Source organism: Dendropsophus ebraccatus, unplaced genomic scaffold (assembly GCF_027789765.1).
Source record: "Dendropsophus ebraccatus isolate aDenEbr1 unplaced genomic scaffold, aDenEbr1.pat pat_scaffold_590_ctg1, whole genome shotgun sequence".
Lineage (NCBI taxonomy): Eukaryota > Metazoa > Chordata > Amphibia > Anura > Hylidae > Dendropsophus > Dendropsophus ebraccatus.
The window spans coordinates 39,727-62,510 of NW_027210189.1; the positions used below are offsets into that span (position 1 = coordinate 39,727).

Genomic DNA, 22,784 nt, shown 5'->3' on the forward strand with positions numbered 1-22,784 from the left:
GCTATGTGGAAATCATGGATATAGTCATTGGCTGTACCATGTTTTCCAGACAACCTTAGGGCCCTATTCCACCAGACGATTATCGTTCAGATTATCGTTAAATCGTTCGAATCTAAAGGATAATCATTCGGTTGAAATGCAGTTAACGATTAACGACCGAACGAGAAATAGTTGATCGCTTTATAAGACCTGGACCTATTTTTATCGTTGCTCGTTCGCAAAACGTTCGCAAATCGTTCACATTGAATAAGACGTTGTTCGGTCGTTAGCAATAGATACGAACGCAAAAGCAAATAAATAGCGAAGAAAAACGATCGCAATTATCATAAGTAACGATTATCGTTCCATGGAAATGAGTGAACGTTTTCAGGTCTTTCGCAGTAGCGGTCGTTAATGATTATGCAAACGATAATCGTCCGGTGGAATAGGGCCCTTAGAGCTTTATCCAACTTCAGCAGCCGCCACTAATCAAATACCGAACGTGTAGTTTCCCAGAGAAGGCGTGCCACTACCTTCTAACACAGGGATGGAGAACCTTCGGCCCTCCAGCTGTTGCAAAACTACAATTCCCATCATGCCTGGACAGCCAAAGCGAAGCTTTGGCTGTCCAGGCATGATGGGAATTGTAGTTTTGCAACAGCTGGAGGGCCGAAGGTTCCCCATCCCTGTTCTAACACAACCTATCATGAGGTATCTCTATGTGTGTACTGCACTCTGGGCTGAAGGCTGCTATCTATTTTTCCACCACTTGGTGTCTCACTACCTCACATGTTGCACAGCTGAATGTTTACTAAGGGTTAACTAAATCCCCCTAAAGCATTTATCCCACAATCATCTTATATGCAATACAATAGTACAGCAGCTGCAGGCTGTCAGGGGATGCTGGGAGTTGTAGTTTTGCAACACTTAGAGAGTTGTTACTATGCTGTGATGGTTCTGCTACAATGGAGGACATCCTCGTGTCTGTCAGTAATGGTCTTTGATTTATTGGTGTAATTCTATGGGGTATTACTATATGTCAAGTAAGAAGCCGCCAGCCCGCCTAAATACAGAACTCCAAGCTGCCTACTGATATGTGTGTTCCTGCGCGTGTTAATAAAGCTTGTTGAAAGGCGGGCAGCTCTGATTGGTTGACGTCTCGACGCAGATTGGGCGCCAAACAGCGTTGTTGCCGGAAGTGGTGCCGTCAGCATGGATCTCCAGAAGTTCGAGCGGGACAATTCTCAGAGCTGTGTGCTGGCGTCTCCGGTACCGGAGCAGTGCCGGGAGGAGCCGTGCTGCCTGGGGATAGATGAGGCCGGCCGGGGGCCCGTCCTGGGTGAGCGGCTTCATTCAGCTCGCCTGTCCTGGCTGAGGTTATGGTCTAATGACGTCTGACATGGGGCCCGTTATATGTGCCAGAGCTGGGGTCACTACTAAGGCTGCTCCCACTATGGTGGACATGGCCCCGTGATACAATACAAGGGTGCTTGTTTATCAAAACTCACCTCACTCTGATACCCCGCCACCCTGTACTCTCCCCCCCCCACCCTGTACTCCCCCCCCCACCCTGTACTCCCCCCCCCCACCCTGTACTCCCCCCCCCCCCCTGCCCCCCCTGTACTCCCCCCCCCCTGCCACCCTGTACTCCCCCCCCCTGCCACCCTGTACTCTCCTCCCCCCCCCTGCCACCTGTACTCTCCCCCCCTGTACTCTCCTCCCCCCCCTGCCACCCTGTACTCTCCTCCCCCCCCCGCCACCCTGTACTCCCCCCCCCCCTCCTGCCACCCTGTACTATTCCCCCCCCTGTACTCTCCTCCCCCCCCTGCCACCCTGTACTATTCCCCCCTTGCCACCCTGTACTATTCCCCCCTGCCACCCTGTACTCTCCTCCCCCCCTGCCACCCTGTAATCTCCTCCCCCCCCTGCCACCCTGTACTCTCCTCCCCCCCTGCCACCCTGTACTCTCCTCCCCCCCTGCCACCCTGTACTCTCCCCCCCCCCCTGCCACCCTGTACTCTCCCCCCCCCCCTGCCACCCTGTACTCTCCCCCCCCCCTGCCACCCTGTACTCTCCTCCCCCCCCTGCCACCCTGTACTATTCCCCCCTGCCACCCTGTACTATTCCCCCCTGCCACCCTGTACTATTCCCCCCCCTGTACTCTCCTCCCCCCCTGCCACCCTGTACTATTCCCCCCTGCCACCCTGTACTATTCCCCCCTGCCACCCTGTACTATTTCCCCCCCTGCCACCCTGTAATCTCCTCCCCCCCCTGCCACCCTGTACTCTCCTCCCCCCCTGCCACCCTGTACTCTCCTCCCCCCTGCCACCCTGTACTCTCCTCCCCCCCCTGCCACCCCTGTACTCTCCTCCCCCCCCCTGCCACCCTGTACTCTCCTCCCCCCCCTGCCACCCTGTACTATTCCCCCCTGCCACCCTGTACTATTCCCCCCTGCCACCCTGTACTATTCCCCCCTGCCACCCTGTACTCTCCTCCCCCCCCCTGCCACCCTGTACTCTCCTCCCCCCCCCGCCACCCTGTACTCTCCTCCCCCCCCCCGCCACCCTGTACTCTCCTCCCCCCCTGCCACCCTGTACTCTCCTCCCCCCCTGCCACCCTGTACTCTCCTCCCCCCCCTGCCACCCTGTACTCTCCTCCCCCCCTGCCACCCTGTACTCTCCTCCCCCCCTGCCACCCTGTACTCTCCTCCCCCCCTGCCACCCTGTACTCTCCTCCTCCCCCCTGCCACCCTGTACTCTCCTCCTCCCCCCTGCCACCCTGTACTCTCCTCCCCCCCCCTGCCACCCTGTACTCTCCTCCCCCCCCCTGCCACCCTGTACTCTCCTCCCCCCCCTGCCACCCTGTACTCTCCTCCCCCCCTGCCACCCTGTACTCTCCTCCCCCCCCTGCCACCCTGTACTCTCCTCCCCCCCCCTGCCACCCTGTACTCTCCTCCCCCCCCTGCCACCCTGTACTCTCCTCCCCCCCCTGCCACCCTGTACTCTCCTCCCCCCCCTGCCACCCTGTACTCTCCTCCCCCCCCTGCCACCCTGTACTCTCCTCCCCCCCTGCCACCCTGTACTATTCCCCCCTGCCACCCTGTACTATTCCCCCCTGCCACCCTGTACTATTCCCCCCCTGCCACCCTGTACTCTCCTCCCCCCCCTGCCACCCTGTACTCTCCTCCCCCCCCTGCCACCCTGTACTCTCCTCCCCCCCCCGCCACCCTGTACTCTCCCCCCCCCCCCGCCACCCTGTACTCTCCTCCCCCCCTGCCACCCTGTACTCTCCTCCCCCCCCTGCCACCCTGTACTCTCCTCCCCCCCTGCCACCCTGTACTCTCCTCCCCCCCTGCCACCCTGTACTCTCCTCCCCCCCGCCACCCTGTACTCTCCTCCTCCCCCCTGCCACCCTGTACTCTCCTCCTCCCCCCTGCCACCCTGTACTCTCCTCCTCCCCCCTGCCACCCTGTACTCTCCTCCTCCCCCCTGCCACCCTGTACTCTCCCCCCCCCCCTGCCACCCTGTACTCTCCTCCCCCCCTGCCACCCTGTACTCTCCCCCCCCTGCCACCCTGTACTCTCCTCCCCCCCTGCCACCCTGTACTCTCCTCCCCCCCTGCCACCCTGTACTCTCCTCCCCCCCCTGCCACCCTGTACTCTCCTCCCCCCCCTGCCACCCTGTACTCTCCTCCCCCCCTGCCACCCTGTACTCTCCTCCCCCCCCTGCCACCCTGTACTCTCCTCCCCCCCCTGCCACCCTGTACTCTCCTCCCCCCCCTGCCACCCTGTACTCTCCTCCCCCCCTGCCACCCTGTACTCTCCCCCCCCCCCTGCCACCCTGTACTCTCCTCCCCCCCTGCCACCCTGTACTCTCCTCCCCCCCTGCCACCCTGTACTCTCCTCCCCCCCGACACCCTGTACTCTCCTCCCCCCCCTGACACCCTGTACTCTCCTCCCCCCCCTGACACCCTGTACTCTCCTCCCCCCCCCTGACACCCTGTACTCTCCCCCCCCCCCTGACACCCTGTACTCTCCTCCCCCCCCCTGACACCCTGTACTCTCCCCCCCCCCCTGACACCCTGTACTCTCCTCCCCCCCCTGACACCCTGTACTCTCCCCCCCCCCCTGACACCCTGTACTCTCCTCCCCCCCTGACACCCTGTACTCTCCTCCCCCCCCTGACACCCTGTACTCTCCTCCCCCCCCTGACACCCTGTACTCTCCTCCCCCCCCTGACACCCTGTACTCTCCTCCCCCCCCTGACACCCTGTACTCTCCTCCCCCCCCTGACACCCTGTACTCTCCTCCCCCCCCTGACACCCTGTACTCTCCTCCCCCCCCTGACACCCTGTACTCTCCTCCCCCCCCTGACACCCTGTACTCTCCCCCCCCCCCCCTGACACCCTGTACTCTCCTCCCCCCCCTGACACCCTGTACTCTCCTCCCCCCCCTGACACCCTGTACTCTCCTCCCCCCCCCCCGCCACCCTGTACTCTCCTCCCCCCCCCCCCGCCACCCTGTACTCTCCTCCCCCCCCCCCGCCACCCTGTACTCTCCTCCCCCCCCTGCCACCCTGTACTCTCCTCCCCCCCTGCCACCCTGTACTCTCCTCGCCCTCATTCACCCCGCCACCCTGTGCTCTCCTCGCCCTCATTCACCCCGCCACCCTGTGCTCTCCTCGCCCTCATTCACCCCGCCACCCTGTGCTCTCCTCGCCCTCATTCACCCCGCCACCCTGTGCTCTCCTCGCCCTCATTCACCCCGCCACCCTGTGCTCTCCTCGCCCTCATTCACCCCGCCACCCTGTGCTCTCCTCGCCCTCATTCACCCCGCCACCCTGTGCTCTCCTCGCCCTCATTCACCCCGCCACCCTGTGCTCTCCTCGCCCTCCTTCACCCCGCCACCCTGTGCTCTCCTCGCCCTCATTCACCCCGCCACCCTGTGCTCTCCTCGCCCTCATTCACCCCGCCACCCTGTGCTCTCCTCGCTCTGGTACACGCCACCACCCTGTACCTGTCTTTTTGAACAACCCCTTTTAACAGCTGTATGGTGTGGCCTGTGCTGCACATACAATAGCTATAATACCTATGCGTCACGTCGCCTGCACATCATGTACAATAACTATAATACCCATACGTCACCTGCACATCACGTATTACACGGAGAGATGGGCAGCTCACAGCCCATAGTTTTATTTGACAGGTCAGAAGTGAATGACAATTGGGCTGTCGGTGTTCTGGTGATCAGGGGAGCCACAATCCAGTAGAAGGCAGAGTTGTAGGGATGTGTGGTTATGCCACTTATTATATTATATAGAGACTTTTAGCTGGTGGTGGAAGTTTTTATCTAGCTCCTCATTCACACTGTCCTGTTTACTTCCTGTGCAGGTCCCATGGTATACGGCATCTGTTATTGTCCTGTATCCCGGAAGAAAGACTTGGAGGGCCTGAAAGTTGCAGGTGACATTTTTTTTCACTCGTGTATTTTTTATTTATTTATTTTTAATTCTTTCAGGCTGCGGGCTGGCCCATATACTTACCAATGATGATCGGTTTCCCGTAGTGCGGCTTCAGTCCTACGTGTCACTCTGATCCCATGGGTGGTGACGTCACGGCTCTTTTGACTCCTCACTTTTCTAAAGGTCTATTGAAGGCCAGAAGTCGGGGGAGATTTATCAAAGGGTGTAAAATTTAGACTGGTGCAAACTGCCCACAGCAGTTGCTGTGGGCAGTTTGCACCAGTCTAAATTTTACACCCTTTGATAAATCTCCCCCAGTGTCTCCAATGCATCTCTGTGAGAGCACTCATTGAGATGCATTTGAGACCCTGAATTTTGACCACCTGAGCTGCCAAGCTGAAGCGGAAGAGGTCACGTAGGCTCCATTGGGATAGGAGCGGCGCTGTAGGACCAGAACAAAGTTGTGTTGCTTCTTCAAATGGGCTACATTGCATTTTCCGGTACATGAGGCAATATGGTGGCCCCCAGTTAAAGCCAATGCAGCCAAAGATGAGTGTTGCCGCCCTGTAGTCAGCTCACCTATACAGTGTGCATACACAGAGTTATGGAATGTATTTTACCCTCTCTCTCTATCTCTCTCTCCTCTTTTATATTAGACTCCAAAACTTTAAGTGAAGCGGAGAGGGAGCGGCTCTTTGAGAAGTTGGATGGAGCACCAGAGTTTATTGGCTGGACTCTACATATATTGTCACCCAATGTCATCTCCACCAGCATGCAGCAGAGGTGACGCTTCTATATGTCCTGTGTAGATCATAGTCAGTGGTGACGCCTCTATCTGTCCTGTGTAGGTTGTAGTCAGTGGTGACGCCTCTATCTATCCTGTGTAGGTTGTAGTCAGAGGTGACGCCTCTATCTATCCTGTGTAGGTTGTAGTCAGAGGTGACGCCTCTATCTATCCTGTGTAGGTTGTAGTCAGTGGTGACGCCTCTATCTATCCTGTGTAGGTTGTAGTCAGAGGTGACGCCTCTATCTATCCTGTGTAGGTTGTAGTCAGAGGTGACGCCTCTATCTATCCTGTGTAGGTTGTAGTCAGAGGTGACGCCTCTATCTATCCTGTGTAGGTTGTAGTCAGAGGTGACGCCTCTATCTATCCTGTGTAGGTTGTAGTCAGAGGTGACGCCTCTATCTATCCTGTGTAGGTTGTAGTCAGAGGTGACGCCTCTATCTATCCTGTGTAGGTTGTAGTCAGTGGTGACGCCTCTATCTATCCTGTGTAGGTTGTAGTCAGTGGTGACGCCTCTATCTATCCTGTGTAGGTTGTAGTCAGTGGTGACGCCTCTATCTATCCTGTGTAGGTTGTAGTCAGAGGTGACGCCTCTATCTATCCTGTGTAGGTTGTAGTCAGTGGTGACGCCTCTATCTATCCTGTGTAGGTTGTAGTCAGTGGTGACGCCTCTATCTATCCTGTGTAGGTTGTAGTCAGTGGTGACGCCTCTATCTATCCTGTGTAGGTTGTAGTCAGTGGTGACGCCTCTATCTATCCTGTGTACATCGTAGTCTGTGTATAAAGTCTTATAACCTAATTCATTTAACATCATACATGCTATGTTTAGGAGCCAGCAACAACTGGCATCCCCTGGACTTTCTCTGGTAGGGTATAGGGTAAATGTCGCTGATAACAAATTCCGTTGCTCATCTTCCCCCACGCTTCCATTTGAACTTCAAGCCGTCACATACGTTCCATTCTATGCTCGGCTGGACTCTGTCGGACAGTGGAATCCGCCTGACCATAAAATGGGGCCTAAGTGACGGATGGAGAGCCAAGCGTCAGTGCGCGGAGACAATCGGTGGAATCCGCACAGAGTTATACGCAACATTTACTCATGGTGAGGGCTTTCCAAAACCCATGCAGCCTATAGCAAGCTCCTGCATGTAGCCTCTCCCACCATTGTGGCAGCTGCTGTGCTCTCTCAGAGCAGAGTAGTCTGTGATGACCACTGCTAGGAGAGCTAGGGCAGGGCAGGGCACGTCAGTGAGTACAGCTGTCACCTATATGAAGGACTAGAAGCAAAACATGTTCCCTTTAGGATGCGTTCACAGTTCCTATGACAGCTGCTTTATAGAGTTATAGTCCTGTTTTATCCATTACTGACTTCTATTTTTCATTTTCAGGGCAAAATATAATCTTAATGCCTTATCCCATGACACTGCCATAGGCCTTGTTCAGCATGCCCTAGACAACGGAGTACAGGTTACTGAGGTGCGTATAAAGAGCTCTAGTCACTAGATGGTGTTTAAGGGGTTGGCCACTTTAGAGTAAAATAGTTCAGTGTAGAGTATTAGTAAGTGTACTCACTGTATATACTGCCAGCAGCTCCCTGTGTACTCACTGTATATACTGACAGCAGCTCCCTGTACTCACTGTATATACTGCCAGCAGCTCCCTGTGTTCTCACTGTATATACTGCCAGCAGCTCCCTGTGTACTCACTGTATATACTGATAGCAGCTCCCTGTGTACTCACTGTCTATACTGATGGCAGCTCCCTGTGTACTCACTGTCTATACTGATGGCAGCTCCCTGTGTACTCACTGTCTATACTGACAGCAGCTCCCTGTGTACTCACTGTATATACTGACAGCAGCTCCCTGTACTCACTGTCTAGACTGCCAGCAGCTCCCTGTGGACTCACTGTCTATACTGACGGCAGCTCCCTGTGGACTCACTGTCTATACTGACGGCAGCTCCCTGTGGACTCACTGTCTATACTGACGGCAGCTCCCTGTGGACTCACTGTCTATACTGACGGCAGCTCCCTGTGGACTCACTGTCTATACTGACGGCAGCTCCCTGTGGACTCACTGTCTATACTGACGGCAGCTCCCTGTGGACTCACTGTCTATACTGACGGCAGCTCCCTGTGGACTCACTGTCTATACTGACGGCAGCTCCCTGTGGACTCACTGTCTATACTGACGGCAGCTCCCTGTGGACTCACTGTCTATACTGACGGCAGCTCCCTGTGGACTCACTGTCTATACTGACGGCAGCTCCCTGTGGACTCACTGTCTATACTGACGGCAGCTCCCTGTGGACTCACTGTCTATACTGACGGCAGCTCCCTGTGGACTCACTGTCTATACTGACGGCAGCTCCCTGTGGACTCACTGTCTATACTGACGGCAGCTCCCTGTGGACTCACTGTCTATACTGACGGCAGCTCCCTGTGGACTCACTGTCTATACTGACTGCAGCTCCCTGTGTACTCACTGTATATACTGACTGCAGCTCCCTGTGTACTGACTGTATATACTGCCAGCAGCTCCCTGTGTAAGTCATAGAGCTAATATCAGGCTCCCCTCCTCCAGGCCGTGCTGCCCTTCTCTGTGGTGATTTTTTCCATAAGATGGAGGAGCATGTGACCATGCCCTGCCCCCAAGGAGCATGTGAGAGCCCCCTGTTGTCAGTATATACGGTGAGTACACAGGGAGCTGCTGTCAGTATATACGGCAGTGGCGTAGCTATAGGGGTCGCAGCGGTCGCCATGGCGACCGGGCCCATACGCTAGGGGGGGCCCGCACGGCCCCCCTTGCCCCTTGTCTCTGAGCATCCCGAGAAGCTGCGGCCGCGCAGCTTCTCGGGATGCACAGATCGCTTTGATGTTCCGCCCGCACAGTGAGCGGGCGGAACATTAAAGCGATCAGAATACAGGAGCAGGACCTGTCAGCGCCCTCCTCCTGTATTTCCTTCCATAGGCTGCCGGCACTTCATACCAGCAGCCTATGGGAGGCCGGGATGTGATCATGTGACGTCATCACGCCTGCCGGAAGTCCCGTCCCTGCGGCTCACAAGATGGAGCCTGAAGAGGAGGAAGAGCGGCTGCCTGCAGCCACAGCGCGGGTTAGGTGAGTAGGATGTTTGTTTTTTTAGGGGCACCTCTGGGGGCATTATTAGTATATGGGGGCACGTCTGGGGGCATTATTAGTTCATGGGGGGGGGTACCTCTGGGGGCATTATTAGTATATGGGGGCACCTCTGGGGCATTATAAGTATATGGGGGCACCTCTGGGGGCATTATTAGTTCATGGGGGGCACCTCTGGGGGCATTATTAGTTCATGGGGGGCACCTCTGGGGGCATTATTAGTATATGGGGGCACCTCTGGGGCATTATTAGTTCATGGGGGCATTATTAGTTCATGGGGGCACTTCTGGGGACATTATTAGTATATGGGGGCACCTCTGGGGGCATTATTAGTATATGGGGGCACCTCTGGGGGCATTATTAGTATATGGGGGCATCTCTGGGGGAATTATTAGTTCATGGGGGGCACCTCCTGGGGGCATTATTAGTTCATGGGGGGCACCTCCTGGGGGCATTATTAGTTCATGGGGGGCACCTCCTGGGGGCATTATTAGTTCATGGGGGGCACCTCCTGGGGGCATTATTAGTTCATGGGGGGCACCTCTGGGGGCATTATTAGCTCATGGGGGGCACCTCTGGGGGCATTATTAGCTCATGGGGGGCACCTCTAGGGGCATTATTAGCTCATGGGGGGCACAGCAGGGGATCCTACATACAGGGGGCACAGCAGGGGATCCTACATACAGGGGGCACAGCAGGGGATGCTACATACAGGGGGCATCCCACATTCCTACTCGCTTTACTGCACATAACACCAAACAGCGCAGTTACTTTGGGAGCCGACAGGAGGGAGAAAGGAAAGGAAGCTGCTAGAAATGTGCGGAGCCTAAATTGTTTGTCTCTCAGATTCTGAAAAGATGAAACGTATCTGGAAGAAATCATCATGGAGGTCTGGGCCGGATGGAGAGGAAAAGGGAAAGTGAGGCCTCAGATCAAAGAAAACGTCACCTGTGAGTCACTGTATGACACTTTTCTTATTTTGTAGAACATCATTTAGTAGGGGTGCCCCGAGGTGACAGCTACTACATTATCTGTACTCAGAGATATCACTGTGTTATGTGGTGTTACATAGGACTGCAGGTGACTACTACATTATCTGTACTCAGAGGGATATCACTGTTATCTGTGGTGTTACATAGGATTGCAGGTGATATCAGGTGACTTCTCCAGGTTGCAGAAGTTCAAACTTCATCGTGCCCTGCTGACAGTTTATTATGGGAGTTGTAGTTTTGCAGCATGTGGCTCTTCAGGTTGCAGCACTACAACCCCCATCTTTTCCAACTGGCAGTTTATGATGAGAGTTGTAGTTTTTCAGCTGGAGAGTCAAAGATTGGAATACAATGATTAGACAATGACACAGTACAGTCCATTAATTATAGGGGGCAGTAGTGCAGTACATTAGGTGGAGGCAGTGACAATGCATTAGAACATGGTGGCACATTAGAGTAATTGGATATAACGTTAGATATGACTTTGCCTGATCGGGTGAGATGGGGGGCCCAAAGCTAACATTTTGCACCAGGGCCCATCAGCCCCTCATATACGGTGAGTACACAGGGAGCTGCTGTCAGTATATACAGTGAGTACACAGGGAGCTGCTGCCAGTATATACAGTGAGTACACAGGGAGCTGCTGTCAGTATATACAGTGAGTACACAGGGAGCTGCTGGCAGTATATACAGTGAGTACACAGGGAGCTGCTATCAGTATATACAGTGAGTACACAGGGAGCTGCTATCAGTATATACAGTGAGTACACAGGGAGCTGCTGTCAGTATATACAGTGAGTACACAGGGAACTGCTGTCGGTATATACAGTGAGTACACAGGGAACTGCTGTCGGTATATACAGTGAGTACACAGGGAACTGCTGTCGGTATATACAGTGAGTACACAGGGAACTGCTGTCGGTATATACAGTGAGTACACAGGGAACTGCTGTCGGTATATACAGTGAGTACACAGGGAACTGCTGTCGGTATATACAGTGAGTACACAGGGAACTGCTGTCGGTATATACAGTGAGTACACAGGGAACTGCTGTCGGTATATACAGTGAGTACACAGGGAACTGCTGTCGGTATATACAGTGAGTACACAGGGAACTGCTGTCGGTATATACAGTGAGTACACAGGGAACTGCTGTCGGTATATACAGTGAGTACACAGGGAACTGCTGTCGGTATATACAGTGAGTACACAGGGAACTGCTGTCGGTATATACAGTGAGTACACAGGGAACTGCTGTCGGTATATACAGTGAGTACACAGGGAACTGCTGTCGGTATATACAGTGAGTACACAGGGAACTGCTGTCGGTATATACAGTGAGTACACAGGGAACTGCTGTCGGTATATACAGTGAGTACACAGGGAACTGCTGTCGGTATATACAGTGAGTACACAGGGAACTGCTGTCGGTATATACAGTGAGTACACAGGGAACTGCTGTCGGTATATACAGTGAGTACACAGGGAACTGCTGTCGGTATATACAGTGAGTACACAGGGAACTGCTGTCGGTATATACAGTGAGTACACGGGGAACTGCTGTCGGTATATACAGTGAGTACACGGGGAACTGCTGTCGGTATATACAGTGAGTACACGGGGAACTGCTGTCGGTATATACAGTGAGTACACGGGGAACTGCTGTCGGTATATACAGTGAGTACACGGGGAACTGCTGTCGGTATATACAGTGAGTACACGGGGAACTGCTGTCGGTATATACAGTGAGTACACGGGGAACTGCTGTCGGTATATACAGTGAGTACACGGGGAACTGCTGTCGGTATATACAGTGAGTACACGGGGAACTGCTGTCGGTATATACAGTGAGTACACGGGGAACTGCTGTCGGTATATACAGTGAGTACACGGGGAACTGCTGTCGGTATATACAGTGAGTACACGGGGAACTGCTGTCGGTATATACAGTGAGTACACGGGGAACTGCTGTCGGTATATACAGTGAGTACACGGGGAACTGCTGTCGGTATATACAGTGAGTACACGGGGAACTGCTGTCGGTATATACAGTGAGTACACGGGGAACTGCTGTCGGTATATACAGTGAGTACACGGGGAACTGCTGTCGGTATATACAGTGAGTACACGGGGAACTGCTGTCGGTATATACAGTGAGTACACGGGGAACTGCTGTCGGTATATACAGTGAGTACACGGGGAACTGCTGTCGGTATATACAGTGAGTACACGGGGAACTGCTGTCGGTATATACAGTGAGTACACGGGGAACTGCTGTCGGTATATACAGTGAGTACACGGGGAACTGCTGTCGGTATATACAGTGAGTACACGGGGAACTGCTGTCGGTATATACAGTGAGTACACGGGGAACTGCTGTCGGTATATACAGTGAGTACACGGGGAACTGCTGTCGGTATATACAGTGAGTACACGGGGAACTGCTGTCGGTATATACAGTGAGTACACGGGGAACTGCTGTCGGTATATACAGTGAGTACACGGGGAACTGCTGTCGGTATATACAGTGAGTACACGGGGAACTGCTGTCGGTATATACAGTGAGTACACGGGGAACTGCTGTCGGTATATACAGTGAGTACACGGGGAACTGCTGTCGGTATATACAGTGAGTACACGGGGAACTGCTGTCGGTATATACAGTGAGTACACGGGGAACTGCTGTCGGTATATACAGTGAGTACACGGGGAACTGCTGTCGGTATATACAGTGAGTACACGGGGAACTGCTGTCGGTATATACAGTGAGTACACGGGGAACTGCTGTCGGTATATACAGTGAGTACACGGGGAACTGCTGTCGGTATATACAGTGAGTACACGGGGAACTGCTGTCGGTATATACAGTGAGTACACTTATAGTCTTGTATATATGAGCAGTATTATAGCAGTTATGCGGTTCAGGGAAGAAAAAGAGCACTGCACCTCACACCTATGGCTGATACTAGTGCCGCTAGGCTAAATAAAAAACACATCAGAATTTTGTGTATGAATTGATCAAGCCATACTGCCCCATGTACCTCGTGCATCTGTGTATCTGATACACATGGGTCCCTACACTAATTCCACACCGTGCCAGTCAGTGGCCACCAACCCCGCAGGCGTGCACAGTCAGGGAATGGGGGCCATGGGATGAGCTATGGTGAGTGCAATACCTCATTCAGACTTGTGCTGTTTGGGGGCGACCTTCTCCGCCGGCGGTGCTGGCCGGGTTCTGGTGTGGTGTTTTTGGGTCTGGTCCTGTGGCATGGGGGTCGCAGGGCCGTCCCATGGCCCCCGTTCCCTGGCTGTGCACGCCTGCGGGGTTGGTGGCCACTGACTGGCACGGTGTGGACTTAGTGTAGGGACCCATGTGTATCAGATACCGGCACGAGGTACATGGGGCAGTATGGCTTGATCATTTCATACACAAAATTCTGATGTGTTTTTTATTTAGCCTAGGGGTACTAGTATCAGCCATAGGTGTGAGGTGCAGCACTCTGTTTCTTCCCTGAACCGCATTTTGTTTCTCTCTTTTCTCCGTGTATTGCACTCCTCCTGGTGAGACCCACATGACCGCAATTAGCAGGAGACACCTGAGTGCACATGGTTTTAATCCCTCCTGTTTTTTCCCATTCTGTCTGTAGCAGCTATGGTGAGTGCAATACCTCATCCAGACTTGTGCTGTTTGGGGGCAACCTTCTCCGCCGGCGGTGCTGGCCGGGTTCTGGTGTGGTGTTTTTGGGTCTGGTCCTGTGGCATGGGGGTCGCAGGGCCGTCCCATGGCCCCCGTTCCCTGACTGTGCACGCCTGTGGGGTTGGTGGCCACTGACTGGCACGGTGTGGACTTAGTGTAGGGACCCATGTGTATCAGATACCGGCACGAGGTACATGGGGCAGTATGGCTTGATCAATTCATACACAAAATTCTGATGTGTTTTTTATTTAGCCTAGGGGTACTAGTATCAGCCATAGGTGTGAGGTGCAGCACTCTGTTTCTTCCCTGAACCGCATTATAGTAGGTATATTCTTGTATATATAGGAGCAGTATTATAGTAGTTATATTCTTGTATATAGGAGCAGTATTATAGTAGGTATATTCTTGTGTATATATAGGAGCAGTATTATAGTAGTTATATTCTTGTATATAGGAGCAATATTATAGTAGTTATATTCTTGACTGCCCCCTTTCTTCTTACTTACACACCATTACCCATGTCTGCTGCCCCCTACAGGTATTTGTGGATACAGTGGGTCCTGCTGATAAATATCAAGAAAAACTGAAGAAACTTTTCCCTGGTGTGGATGTGACAGTGAAACCCAAAGCTGATTCCCTTTTTCCTGTAGTCAGTGCAGCGAGTATCTGCGCTAAGGTAAGACAAAAGCTTTGGCTGTCCAGGCATGATGGGGATTGTAGTTTTGCAGCAGCTGGAGGGACAACAAGTTCCACCACTGATACTTGGTATAAAACTCATCATGGGGGCAGGGATGTTTCTGAAACAAAGCTCATTTTTAATGTAAGGAAAGTATAAAAGTTGCAACTGACATAGCTCTACTTAAGACTACCTGTCCTTTATGTAGTTCTAGTCCTGTACAATAGGGGGTGACATATCCTCTTGTATCTTGCACATTGCTTTATTCTTTCAGCATTGTGTAAAGGTAAATGGGTACTGTCACTTTTGACTTAAAATCATTAGATATAGTTTGGAGAACAGTGGCTTTCACACTGAATCCCAATGCAATTCTATGGGACTGTCTCTCCTCTCTGCCAGTATCTCTTCCATCATCCGCCTCTGCTCTCCGCTACCTTTAGTACTAACACATGATGATGAGTGGATATAATGCAAGTTCACATTCCCATTTTCTATATTTCAGGTTGCCAGGGATAGAGTGGTAAAAGGCTGGAAGTTCCTGGAGGATTTGGGTGAAATTGATACAGATTACGGCTCTGGATACCCAAATGGTCAGTTATCTAAAGACCTAAATCTTCTTTAGTGTCTGAGGCCAGAGGCTTTATCCTCCCCTGGGAAACCCGTAGGTTACACAGAGTAAGGAGCTTATCCTGGTAACACGCTAGAAGGAAGTCATCATCTTGTCAGTGCTTTACCCTGTCATGTGATGGTACAAAGGATGATACAGGGCTTCATAAGTACTGATTGTAGCTTTCCTGGTAACCATGCACATTTTTTTAGCAACTTTCCAGTCCATAGTAAAACCATAAGGTTGACGTTTTACAATGACTGGAACGCACTGCTCTCTGCTGCTGTGGCTAAACTACAATTCCCATCCTGCTTGGATAGCGAAAGCATGATGGAAATAGTATTTTTGGAACAGAAGGGGGGCCCCCAGGTGTGATACCACTTGTCTTGCTTTAACATCTGTAAATAGGACAGGACTTTTGTAGTTTTTCTTAGTTTTGAGTGTGATCTTGGAGCATTACATGAGGCACCAGCATGTTCCATCACTGGATGAGGGCACGGCGTGTGACTCTGACCCTGCAGAGTTTGTTACATTTATCTGTGCTGTTTCAGTATCTCCCACTTTTTAGAATTGAAAACAACACGTGAGGTGAATTGTAAGAATGCTGAATATATTATATTATATATTATACACTCACCGGCTACTTTATTAGGTACACCATGCTAGTAACGGGTTGGACCCCCTTTTGCCTTCAGAACTGCCTCAATTCTTCGTGGCATAGATACAACAAGGTGCTGGAAGCTTCCTCAGAGATTTTGGTCCATATTGACATGATGACATCACACAGTTGCTGCAGATTTGTCGGCTGCACATCCATGATGCGAATCTCCCGTTCCACCACATCCCAAAGATGCTCTATTGGATTGAGATCTGGTGACTGTGGAGGCCATTTGAGTACAGTGAACTCATTGTCATGTTCAAGAAACCAGTCCGAGATGATTCTAGCTTTATGACATGGCGCATTATCCTGCTGAAAGTAGCCATCAGATGTTGGGTACATTGTGGTCATAAAGGGATGGACATGGTCAGCAACAATACTCAGGTAGGCTGTGGCGTTGCAACGATGCTCAATTGGTGCCAAGAAACTATTCCCCACACCATGACACCACCACCACCAGCCTGAACCGTTGATACAAGGCAGGATGGATCCATGCTTTCATGTTGTTGACGCCAAATTCTGACCCTACCATCCAAATGTCGCAGCAGAAATCGAGACTCATCAGACCAGGCAACATTTTTCCAATCTTCTACTGTCCAATTTCGATGAGCTTGTGCAAATTGTAGCCTCAGTTTCCTGTTCTTAGCTGAAAGGAGTGGCAACCGGTGTGGTCTTCTGCTGCTGTAGCCCATCTGCCTCAAAGTTGGATGTACTGTGCGTTCAGAGATGCTTTTCTGCCTACCTTGGCTGTAACGGTTGGCTATTTGAGTCACTGTTGCCTTTCTATCAGCTAGAACCAGTCTGCCCATTCTCCTCGGACCTCTGGCATCAACAAGGCATTTCCGCCCACAGAACTGCCGCTCACTGGATGTTTTTTCTTTTTCGGAAACGTGCAGTTGGACAGGTGTACCTAATAAAGTGGCCGGTGAGTGTGTGTGTGTGTGTATATCACATACTCACCGGCCACTTTATTAGGTACACCTGTCCAACTGCACGTAACCACTTAATTTCTAATCAGCCAATCACATGGCGGCAACTCTGCATTTAGGCATGTAGACATGGTCAAGACAATCTCCTGCAGTTCAAACCGAGCATCAGTATGGGGAAGAAAGGTGATTTGAGTGCCTTTGAACGTGGCATGGTTGTTGGTGCCAGAAGGGCTGGTCTGAGTATTTCAGAAACTGCTGATCTACTGGGATTTTCACGCACAACCATCTCTAGGGTTTACAAAGAATGGTCCGAAAAAGAAAAAACATCCAGTGAGCGGCAGTTCTGTGGGCGGAAATGCCTTGTTGATGCCAGAGGTCAGAGGAGAATGGGCAGACTGGTTCGAGCTGATAGAAAGGCAACAGTGATAGAAATAGCCAACCGTTACAACCAAGGTAGGCAGAAGAGCATCTCTGAACGCACAGTACGTCCAACTTTGAGGCAGATGGGCTACAGCAGCAGAAGACCACACCGGGTGCCACTCCTTTCAGCTAAGAACAGGAAACTGAGGCTACAATTTGCACAAGTTCATCGAAATTGGACAGTAGAAGATTGGAAAAACGTTGCCTGGTCTGATGAGTCTTGATTTCTGCTTGAACATGACAATGAGTTCACTGTACTCAAATGGCCTCCACAGTCACCAGATCTCAATCCAATAGAGCATCTTTGGGATGTGGTGGAACGGGAGATTCGCATCATGGATGTGCAGCCGACAAATCTGCGGCAACTGTGTGATGCCATCATGTCAATATGGACCAAAATCTCTGAGGAAGCTTCCAGCACCTTGTTGTATCTATGCCACAAAGAATTGAGGCAGTTCTGAAGGCAAAAGGGGGTCCAACCCGTTACTAGTATGGTGTACCTAATAAAGTGGCCGGTGAGTGTGTATAGAAATAGTCAATTCAAAGAATATGTTCAGCAGCACTAGAAAAAAATTGCAATGTGCGGGTGCACGTCTCACCAAACCGGACCCGGGTTCGTATAGAGTATCCAAAGAGAAGATGGAGACCGCACTTCCAAAAAGAATTCACACTTTATTCACACCAGATGCAACGTTTCGGCTCAATGTGTAGCCTTTCTCAAGCAGAAAGGCTACACATTGAGCCGAAACGTTGCATCTGGTGTGAATAAAGTGTGAATTCTTTTTGGAAGTGCGGTCTCCATCTTCTCTTTGGATAGATATAGAAATAGAGATAGATAGATGGTCATCCTAGTGCAAAAAGTATACAGATTTGTAATTTAGTTTTGTTCAGAAATCTCCAGTCTTCTAGAACTTATCAGCTCCTGTATGTCCTGCAGGAAGTAGTGTATTCTTTTCAGTCTGACACAGTGCTCTCTGCCGCCACAGAGGAACTGTCCAGAGTAGTAGTAAATCCCCATAGAAAACCTCTCCTGCTCTGGACAGTTCCTGACATGGACAGAGGTGGCGGCAGAGAACACGGTGTTAGACTGGAAAGAATACACCACTTCCTGCCACTACACCAGTACATCTTTCACACATACTAAACCTGAACTTTTCTCCATACTGCAGCTGATAAGTACTGGCAGACTGGAGATTTTCTAATAGAAGTAAATTACTAATCTATATAACTTTCTGACGCCAGTTGATTTGAAAGAAAAATTTTCACCAGAGTTCCCCTTTAAGCTTCTCTATTGCCTTACCATTGTTCTCAACAGACCCAAAGACTAAGGAATGGCTGGCTAAGTATCTAGATCCTGTCTTTGGATATCCTCAGTTTGTTCGGTTCAGCTGGAGCACCGCACAGACCATTCTGGAGAGCAAAGCTGCCCCAGTGCTATGGTGAGTGCAGATGTAGTGGCTGGGCCTTACTATTATGGTGGGCACAGTAATCTCGGGAGATGTTGGTACTGTTGTATCCGGTTTGGTAAGAATGCTGGAGAAAAGTTCAGGTTTAGTATGTGTGAAAGATGTACTGGTGTAGTGGCATGTGGAAAGAAACATGTATGGATATAGGGGAGGATGAAGGTGGTACTGGTGTAATGGGTATAATTGGTATATGGAGACAGTAGGCAGAACGAAGCAAGCTTCTTTCTTCCAAAAACAGTGCCCCCCCTCAGGTTGTGTCTGTGTGGTATTACATCTCTGCTCCATTTAATGAATGGAACTGAGCTGTAATACCAAACAAAAACGGAGTATAAGAGTGGTGCTGTACAGAATTCCGGGCAAAATCAATGTTAAGAAATGTTATTGCCCAACAAAAATTATGAAAATGACTAACACTTATTATGGGAAACGCACCTATACTGCATTTTCCCTGCACTTACTACAGAATGGAGTGTTCAGTTCTCTGCAAAGTTGGTGCCGTCACATCACATAGTAGAGATCCCCTCTGCTCATATACTAATAAAAATGTCCCCCTGCATTGCCCCATATACTTATAATGTCCCCCGGCATTGTTCCCCATATACGTATAATGTCCCCCGGCATTGTTCCCCATATACGTATAATTTCCCCCTGCATTGTCCCATATACTTATAATTTCCCCTGCATTGTGCGATATACTTATTATGTCCCCTGCATTGTTCCTCATATATGTATAAATTCCCCCTGCATTGTCCCCCATATACGTATAATTTCCCCCTGCATTGTCCCCCATATATGTATCATTTCCCCCCTGCATTGTCCCATATACTTATAATTTCCCCCTGCATTGTCTCCCATATCCTTTATAATTTCGAACCCCCCCCCCCCCCCCCAAAAAAAAAAAAGAAATCAAAATAAACAATAATACTCACCTAAATGGAGTTGGTCGTCCTCTTTTGGCCTCTTCAGCCTGTCTGTTGCCGGAGGGATCCACCAGCAGGTGCAATAACATCGAAACTGCGCATGCCGTGCGGCGCCGAGGAGGAAGGGTGGCGCAGACATGTGAGTGAGACGGCTACACCCACCGCCGAGACAGCTCCTGGGTCCGCGGTCCGTTACACCGCCCTCCGCCGGGAGAGTGAGAGTGGGAGGGGCGTGGGTGTAATGGACCGCGGACCCTGAGGCTGTCGTGGCTGTGGCTGCCGCACGGCACAGATTCAGATCTGAGGGATCCTCCAGCATGCGCAGCATTGACGTTATTGCACCTGCTGGTGGATCCCTCCGGCGAGTGATGATGTGAGTGTGCTGGGGCCGGCCGCTGTCCCTAGCTGTCGGCGCCCCTAGAAACGGCCATGAGTAAATCCCTATAGATCAAGCATCATGAATATATTTCTGTATAATGCTTTCTCCCCCTTATTCACTTAAACTGCACCAGCTGTATTAATAGTCATATCTGTACAGGACCAGCAGAGGGCAGCAAAGTCCACGTTCCTGCCTGTTGTCATGTACAGGAACAGCTGCTCCTCTCCCACACTTGCTGTAGCAGAGGGGCAGGGGTTTCCTGCTCAGCCAGCGATGGCCTTGTTGGTAACATTTGCACTGATTAGCTGTGTCAGATTATACCGGGTGATGGAGGGAGGGGAGGTCACACAGACCTTGTGTTCTAGTAAAGAGGATTTGGGTGTACAGTCTCTTCCTTCTCCTCCCCCATCCTAACCACGCATCTAAGTGCCTGTGAGATGAGGTGCAGAACCTTGGATGCACCTTTGTATATCCTCAGTGTATGATAACGTCTAACACATATACCTATCTATTTCAGGGGCGATGATGAAGAGGATGCAGGTAAATCTTCCTCACATTCTCTCCTTTCCTTTTTCACTGCCTCAAAGGATCCTTCAAAGCGTCAAAGTCACAGGTTCTTCATGGAGCGGCAGCTGGAGCCTCTGGCTTTTTTGTAGGAGAGAGTTACTGTGAAGTATCCCAGAGACCTTATACGTCTGCATATACAGTACAGCAGTGGTGCCAAGCGCTTATGCAGAACTACAATTCCCATCATGCCTGGACAGCCAAAATGGGGATTGTAGTTTTGCACCAGCTGGAGGGTCTTGGGTTTGACATTTGTATGTAATGTTGAAATACTATTAGTACTACACACCTTATATCAAGGGGGAAAATATTTTCAAGTGTCATAACCCCATTGTTAGTGTAAGTACAGGCACTTAATTTAAAGGGGAACTCCAGCAAAAAAAAAAAATCTTTTAAATCAGCGGGTGACAGATTTGTCATTTACTTCGGTTAAAGAAAAAAAAATCTGTAGTCTTCCATTACTTATCAGCTGCTGTATGTCATAGACATAGATATACACGTCAGACAGCAGCTGATAAGTACTGGAAAACTTGAGATCTTTTAATAGAAGTAAATAACATATCTTTCACTTTCTGACACCAATTAATTTGAAAGAATTTTTTTCTCCCAGCTGGAGTACCCTTTAAGGATTGCTCTTTGTGTCCTCAGCTATAACAAAGGTATGTCACTACTGTCAGCCATCACACTGCTGATATCCGTATATAGGGGAGCAGTGTAAACAAATCCTGGGTTACAATAATGCTGAATACATAACTTGCTGCTGCTTTACAAGTACCCAGGAGGTGAACGACCCTTGGTGTCTACTATCCAGAGTGCCTTGTGTGTGACTGCCCTACTTGGTTTCTCTTATCTCTGTATTTGGCTGTCTCCTGATTACAAAGGTCCTAGAGGCGTTTCAGTACATAGCCCTAAAAACAAAGGCTCCACCTCCTGGGCACTTCTATAGTCAAAATAAAATGAAGGCTCCTCCTCCTGGGCTTGTCTATAGTCAGTATAAAACATAGGCTCCACCTTCTGGGCACTTCTATAAAAGCACCTGAGACATAAGCTTTTATTATAAATGCCTTCACTTAAGGCAAAGGCAGAGGCAAAAATAAAATTCCCATCATCCCTGAACAGCCAAATCTTTGGTTGTCCAGGGATGATGGGGAATTGTATTTTTGCATCTGCTGTAGTGGTCTAAGTTTGACCCCTTTGCTGTTGCTGTTCAGACTGTCTTCTGATGTTTTCTGTATTTTATAACGTCCTCTCTCGGATTGCACAGACATGGCTGCTTTCTTCCTGAAGCAGTGCTATGCCTGTCTGCAGGTTGCCTCTGTTAATTCTGCTCAGCTCCATTAAAGTGGTTATCTAGCGTTAGAAGAAACAGCGCCACTCTTGTCCTCAGGTGGTGTGTGGTATTGCCGCTCAGTTCCATTGACATGGATTGAGTTGTTATACCACATATTATTTGAGGTCAGGGGTGAAGCAGCCATGTGTATTCTATTCCTGTATAACCCCTTTAAAGTTATTAATGTAAGAGAAGATGAAGGTGGGGATGTTTGATGAAGTGATATTTAGTATGTGTGATAGAGCATGTGACGCCATCTTCTATAGGCTCCCTGGTGGATACAGCCGCAGTATACGACGTGTCTGTGATACCTTTCATGTATCTGTATACTCGCCCATTGCAGTCAATAATATAACTAAATAAACAGTATTGTTTGTACTTTTTGGATACTTTCCTGTATGGCTGTATAATCTATGCGTTAAATCCTTTTATCCCTCAATTTCTGGACTGATTAATTTACAGGTAAGACAAGGTTAATGGGATTTACCAAAATGGGTAAAAATGTTTTGTTTTTTTAGACTGGTGGCTTTTTTTTCTTTCAAGTCAGCTGGTGTCAGAAAGTTATATAGCTTTTTACTTTACTTCTATTTAAAAATCACCAGTCTTCCAGTACTTATCAGCTGCTGTATGTCCTGTAGGAAGTGGTGTATTCTTTTCCGTTTGACACAGTGCTCTCTGCCGCCACCTCTGTCGATGTCAGAAACTGTCCAGAGCAGCAGCAAATACCCATAGAAAACTTCTCCTGCTCTGGACAGAGGTGGCAGTAGAGAGCACGGCCATTCATTCA

At 50.5% G+C, this 22,784-nt stretch overlaps 1 protein-coding gene across 2 annotated transcripts; it reads left to right on the top strand.

The window, feature by feature from the left end:
* The first annotated feature begins 1,139 nt into the window (after window positions 1-1,139).
* LOC138777651 (ribonuclease H2 subunit A-like) lies at window positions 1,140-22,386 on the top strand. 2 transcript variants are annotated; one of them, XM_069956316.1, is made up of 8 exons: window positions 1,140-1,318; window positions 5,368-5,439; window positions 6,095-6,221; window positions 7,611-7,698; window positions 14,587-14,724; window positions 15,227-15,314; window positions 18,654-18,777; window positions 20,621-22,386. In XM_069956316.1, exons 1-8 carry the CDS (start codon window positions 1,192-1,194, stop codon window positions 20,757-20,759), a joined length of 903 nt encoding a protein of 300 aa, XP_069812417.1. In that variant the 5' UTR covers window positions 1,140-1,191; the 3' UTR covers window positions 20,760-22,386. The 2 variants fall into 2 exon arrangements, with proteins under 2 accessions (XP_069812417.1, XP_069812418.1); XM_069956317.1 differs by lacking the exon at window positions 18,654-18,777.
* Window positions 22,387-22,784: the final 398 nt, after the last annotated feature.